Genomic DNA, 5,492 nt, shown 5'->3' on the forward strand with positions numbered 1-5,492 from the left:
ATTTTATTTCATTCATAATTGAATTAATTTTGCAATAAGCTTTTGAATAATATTTCATGTAAAGTTTGTAACTATGCAAATATAATTTACATTTACTTTCCCTTGAAAATAATTGCTGATTGTTGTATATTCATATATACATCTGAAAAAGAGCATTGTCAACCACTCAAACACTAGAGCTCTATGGACAAAAAACTCCAAGGGAAAACACAATAATTGTTGCCTGATATTGCCAAAAAACCTACAATTTGGTGAACTTTATCTTATGTTCTATCACTTTTTTTGGCCTAAATATTTCCTTTGCACAAAGAATAAATGTTTTATGGTGTACCCTGAATTATGTGGTGTTTCCCATATTCTTCTTCTGATGTGCCTTCTCGGCGTTGTTTAATCGACTCTCAAACATCTTCCATTCCCTTTCACATCTTTTCCGCACCTGCACGAATTGATTAGGACTTAATGTCATCAGAAACATTACTAATTCAAAGTTTCCAGGTGTGGACCGAGTGCTGGCTCAAGCCAATTATGATCAGCTATAGAAATAACGTTACAATATAACAGTGTTTTATTGGTTATGTTAGTATAGTACAGAATTCAAGATGAATAAACAGTTTACATACCCCTTGCCAAGGAGAAACCCCGCCTGATGATTCACCCTGACATAAACCCAATTCGACAGTATAGACGTATAGTCAGTGGAATGAAAGAAAGAGACAGATAGGAACTTAGAGAAATTCTTCAAGAAAATTTTACCTGGTTACCAAGTGATGGAACGCGTTTATGAACAATCCATTGAGCATCTACAACTCCTATTTTTTCGTATGCAGGCTGTGTTTAGGTGTACCAAAAGAGAAATCAATACACCAAACTTAAGGACTTTCTGAAGACACATAAAGGATGTGTTCCAAGATTCAGCCACATACCTCTACACATTTTCGGAGGGCAAAGTCAAGGCCCCATCCATGGACCAAGTCATTCTGCAATGTTATTGAGTAACCATAGTCAAGATTCAGAACATGGAGTTAAGAAGAATAATGTCCACATACTTGACATTACAAAGATACACCTAGTTAATAGTTATGTAGTTTATTTCAGTAATAATGCATACATGATTGGATTCGAATTCCTGGGAGTTTTCCCTAAAAACGTTACCAATTAACTAGAATAGTTGGCCTCTGGAATCACGAAAGTACAGCATACCTGAAGCATATGCCAAACACAACGCCATGCATCTCGAGAGAACACTGGAGCCATAATTTCTACAAATCTGTTCATATAATGAGATCAGTTAACGCCTGCAGGATTTGATAGAAACAGAATTAACATTAGTAAAGAGTTCACATACGCAGCACATGGGGGTAGATGTGGGTCCTTGCACCAGCCTGGTTTCTCCTCTGTGCTCCTGCAAAGTGCACCCAAGAAACAACCCAGATCAATATCCGGTAATTAGTATCGAAATCCTGGCATCCTGCTGTTGCAAAGGAAAATAACTGGGCAGAATACATCATAAATTCATAATTCATTAGTAGTTATTACTTGTGAACTTCACTGTCATGTCTTTTCCTTGTCATCTGCCATGTAAACGGACTCTTAGGATCCACACCAGGCTGTGAAATTTCCAAACCGTGTTTCTTAACCAAATCAACGTATCTGAAAATTCAACAAAGAATTAATGACGAAAGTTCTGTGCTGAATAGCTCAAGACATTAGAGGATATGATGCAGAATGAGTGCTAACTTTTCAGAATCAAAATCATCCACTCCCAAATCTTCGTCCCAGATAAAGATGTAATCATACGGTGCCACAATGTCAGGATGTAGAAATCGTTTTGCATACCACCTTTACCATACAATGAAAGAACAGATTAGTATGATAATTAATCTGACCCAGTTGCCGTAGAATAAAAGTACTAACCATTTCGTCTGTTTTCGAGCACTGACATGGATAGCACGTTTTGACCACTCAAACTGATCCCACTCAGTCGTCTTGCCATCGTAATGAAAGAGCAGAATAGTGAAGTTGTCTGAGAACTGTGCAAGGATAAAAGAGCATATAATTAATACAAGGGTGATGTTAGCAGTAATAAAGGACTAAGAAGTGCTAAAAGGAAACCTTTTTAACTGCTTTGTCAATATTTTCCTTCATATCTAAGCCAACTGTGAAGGTAACAAGATACTTAGGTTTGGTTTTCAGATCCTGCAGAAGCCATTTTGAACCAGTATTATATTCAAACTTCAAAAATCTATTATCAAGATGAAAAAACTCAAATCTTTGTGGTGATAATGCAATTCATCAAGAGACCTTAAAGTACGTAAATAGATGTTGCAAATTACACTTCTCTTGCAACTTTTTTTCCTTCACATCATTACTCAAACCCCTATTAACCCAAAAAGTGTAATGTGGGAAACAGAGTAAAAACAAGTATCAAGGATAGTGATTAAAAGAGGAGGATCTACATAACAGAAGAGAGTTTAAAAGTAACGTGTATGTGACAAGAAATTAATGTTCACATACCTCACTAGGAAGACCCCATAGTCTACGGAGATAGAGGTCTGACTTAGAAGCAACTATCCCTGGCGGTAGTCTCTCTGCACCACTAGGGTTTGATTGGGCCCACAATGGCATCTGAAAATCCACGACAGTCAAACAACAAATATTATTGAGTAATAAGAACCTTAGAAGACTAGTCCCATACATCAGAGCTGAAATTCCTACAAAATAATATACATGATGCCTGATCTTTCAATGAGTAACAGATGTAAAATATATGTCAGCATGAAGTATTTTTATAACAAGGATTAAAGTGGCAACTCGCAAGACCTTAGTGTACTAACAGGATAAAATTACATAACAAGACCTTAGTTACCAGAAAAAGAAAGACTGGTGTGCATGTACAATAGCAAATTAAAATTATCGGAGAAACAAAGAGGTTGAAGGAGATGATAAGCCCCCCCACCCCCACCCAAATGAAAGCAAGCAGGGAAAACTGAATTGTTCACCAGACACAAAACTTGCAGTCATAAAACAACTAAAACATGGGTTGAAGGGAAAGGCTGCCTTTTAAGAAGGGATCCTTCATCTACATGCCCAAAACCCAACCAAGATCATCAATCACAAAAAACCAGAACAGAACTACAAGCTATCAGACTATCCTTATATTCATCTCAGACTTTGTATGATTCAAAACTTCACATAAAATTTTATGTGATGAATAATATGCTCTGGAGTAGGAACTTTAAGCTTACAGCAGGGTTGAATACAGTTTTGAAAGATGCAATGATAATCGGAATATTTACCATTGCTGTGTCATTTAACACTTGGTTTTGTTTAACAGTCTCGTTTAATTGTTGGTTGGTAGAGGGCTGAATCACCACAGGAAGGCAGTTCATTGGATTAGTCTGCAATTTTCAGAGGGATTGAAATAAATATATTAGAACCAAACCCCAAATTATAATATATTAGTTGAGAAATTAAAAAACATTAACAGACTGCATACCTTAGAAACTGAAAGAAGTGAAATATAAACACCAACTATAAAACCAATAACAATTCCAATGAAAGTTGTCCACATAAGCCGCAAAGATTCATTCGGTTTTCTGCTCACCATTCTGCATCCATCAAGGTTTAAAAGTAAACAACAAAATTTTTTGACAGTTTGAGGTTTTCTGCCAAAGTCTCCCATCTTCTATTCTTAATTACAAGCCTATAATGAAACTATTAACATGAGCAAAGACGAACAAGGCTTCTAATAATAATCTAATCACAACTCAAGGATGAATCTTCACTGATTTATCACAATAAATGAAACATAATGTCAAAGATTGTAATCACAGAGAGACAAAAGGAATCAATAGAAAGATTGATTCTGCTAATAACATAGGATTTGCAAATGACTCAAAAAAGCAAAAAAGGAAAAGGCAAACATACAGATTGAAGTATGCACAAAGAGCTCAAAGCAAAAGTGCTATGTAATTTATTTTTATTTAAAGAAAAGCATATGAAAGTACATAACAATTATCAGCATCAAAGCATTCTACCTTGGCAGCCAAAAATCGCGGCCACTATTTGACATGCAAACAACAATTGAAGTACTAAAATTTCGAGAAAATCTCAAAAATATTAGCCTAAAAAATATCTCCTATCCTTCAAAAACTCTACTTCAATGTAGCCAAAAGAAATGGACCGAGAAATATTGCACATATGTGAAACATATAATGGAAATGACCAAGAAATATGGCACAAACGCGCAACATATGATGCAAAGGACCAAAAATTCTAGCACAAACGCTCAGCATATGAATCCAAGGACCAAGATTGATTAGAATTTATATAAGCATGTGCTTTTAAATTCTAATTTCAGCTAACTAAGCAACTCTATAAACAAGCAATCGTGTGATCACCAATCTGAGATTTAACCAAGTAACGCAGAAATTAAGTTAACTAGTACCCTTTTGACCAACACACCCTATTGCAATTATTATTGATTAAAATTTCAAAAATTTCACATACCCCCAAAATAAATCATACTAAACAACTAATCATTCTAATGAAAAATCAAAATAGAATTCAGGAAAAACGTCTAAAATAAGTTACCCAGCAATCAGCCTTCTCTTCATTTAAGCTCTACTTAAAATTTCAGTAATTAATGCAAATTGTATCCAGACAACCTAGGAATAAGATTCTGGAAAACAGAAAAATATTGGAAATTGCGTAATCGTGTAAAATAAAGTTCTAAACTGTAACAAGAACTATGTATAAGCAAAGATGGAAACTTTATATTACAGAAAGTACATAATAACAGACATTAATCATGAAAAACGCACCTTATAAAATTTGAATATGCTAACTGAAATTCCATATTGATTTTTTCCCAGGAAAATGCGGGTGATTAATTAAATGGGCAGTGATAAAATCACGAGAAAAAACACCCACTTTAAGAAAAAATTGCATTACCCAGAAAAATTAACAAGATTTAGCACCCTTCTCATCAGAAATCACCTGATGAGAAAGGGCTTTTTTAAGGGAGGTCTCACAATTTCAATGTGTATTTGGTATTTCTTTTGATTTTTAATTGAAATTCTTTATGTTTTTATTAGAATTTGGTGATATGAAGCGACAATTTCGTGGAAAATCTTTGTGTTTTTTTTGGAGGAGAAAGGATAGACTCGACAGAGAAAGAAAAGGGTGGATTTGTTTATTGGGTTTTTGAATTTTATTTCTTTGTGTTTCGACAATTCTCATTGTAAACTTGGAATTCATATGTTATACGGCGCGCAATTTTATGATAAAAGTATTTACTTCGTATTTAGTTATGCGCATGGGCCCATGGAATAGCATATAGTCATGCCATAAGCATTTTAGTTTAGCAAACACTAACTTATGAATCATGATCTAAAAGACTAAAAGCATGTTAGTGACGATTCAACCTATCTGGTATCAATGCGTGTGGATATCAACTAGCTTTATTAGTCGGTAATAGTTTGAGACATGTC

At 34.7% G+C, this 5,492-nt stretch overlaps 1 protein-coding gene across 1 annotated transcript; it reads right to left on the reverse strand.

The window, feature by feature from the left end:
- Nucleotides 1-204: 204 nt before the first annotated feature.
- LOC145600104 (uncharacterized) lies at nucleotides 205-5,229 on the reverse strand. Its single transcript, XM_081655988.1, has 14 exons — nucleotides 4,824-5,229; nucleotides 3,497-3,608; nucleotides 3,297-3,398; nucleotides 2,515-2,625; nucleotides 2,113-2,196; nucleotides 1,915-2,030; nucleotides 1,738-1,839; nucleotides 1,537-1,650; nucleotides 1,346-1,402; nucleotides 1,201-1,267; nucleotides 924-977; nucleotides 754-828; nucleotides 621-656; nucleotides 205-436 (listed from the first exon to the last, which is right to left on the reverse strand). Exons 1-14 carry the CDS (start codon nucleotides 4,856-4,858, stop codon nucleotides 338-340), a joined length of 1,164 nt encoding a protein of 387 aa, XP_081512114.1. The 5' UTR covers nucleotides 4,859-5,229; the 3' UTR covers nucleotides 205-337.
- Nucleotides 5,230-5,492: the final 263 nt, after the last annotated feature.

Source organism: Chenopodium album, chromosome 21 (assembly GCF_948465745.1).
Source record: "Chenopodium album chromosome 21, dcCheAlbu1.1, whole genome shotgun sequence".
In the NCBI taxonomy this organism is placed as follows: Eukaryota; Viridiplantae; Streptophyta; class Magnoliopsida; order Caryophyllales; family Amaranthaceae; genus Chenopodium; species Chenopodium album.

What these genes read in the sequence shown, in the direction of transcription:
- LOC145600104 (XM_081655988.1), bottom strand. Translation starts at nt 4,858, where the DNA reads ATGGAATTTCAGTTAGCATATTCAAATTTTATAAG. An exon ending in TTGACAAAGCAGTTAAAAAG is followed by an intron (nt 2,031 to 2,112) that starts GTTTCCTTTTAG and finishes ATCCTTGCACAG; the next exon opens with TTCTCAGACAACTTCACTAT. An exon ending in CATGACAGTGAAGTTCACAA is followed by an intron (nt 1,403 to 1,536) that starts GTAATAACTACT and finishes TGCACTTTGCAG; the next exon opens with GAGCACAGAGGAGAAACCAG.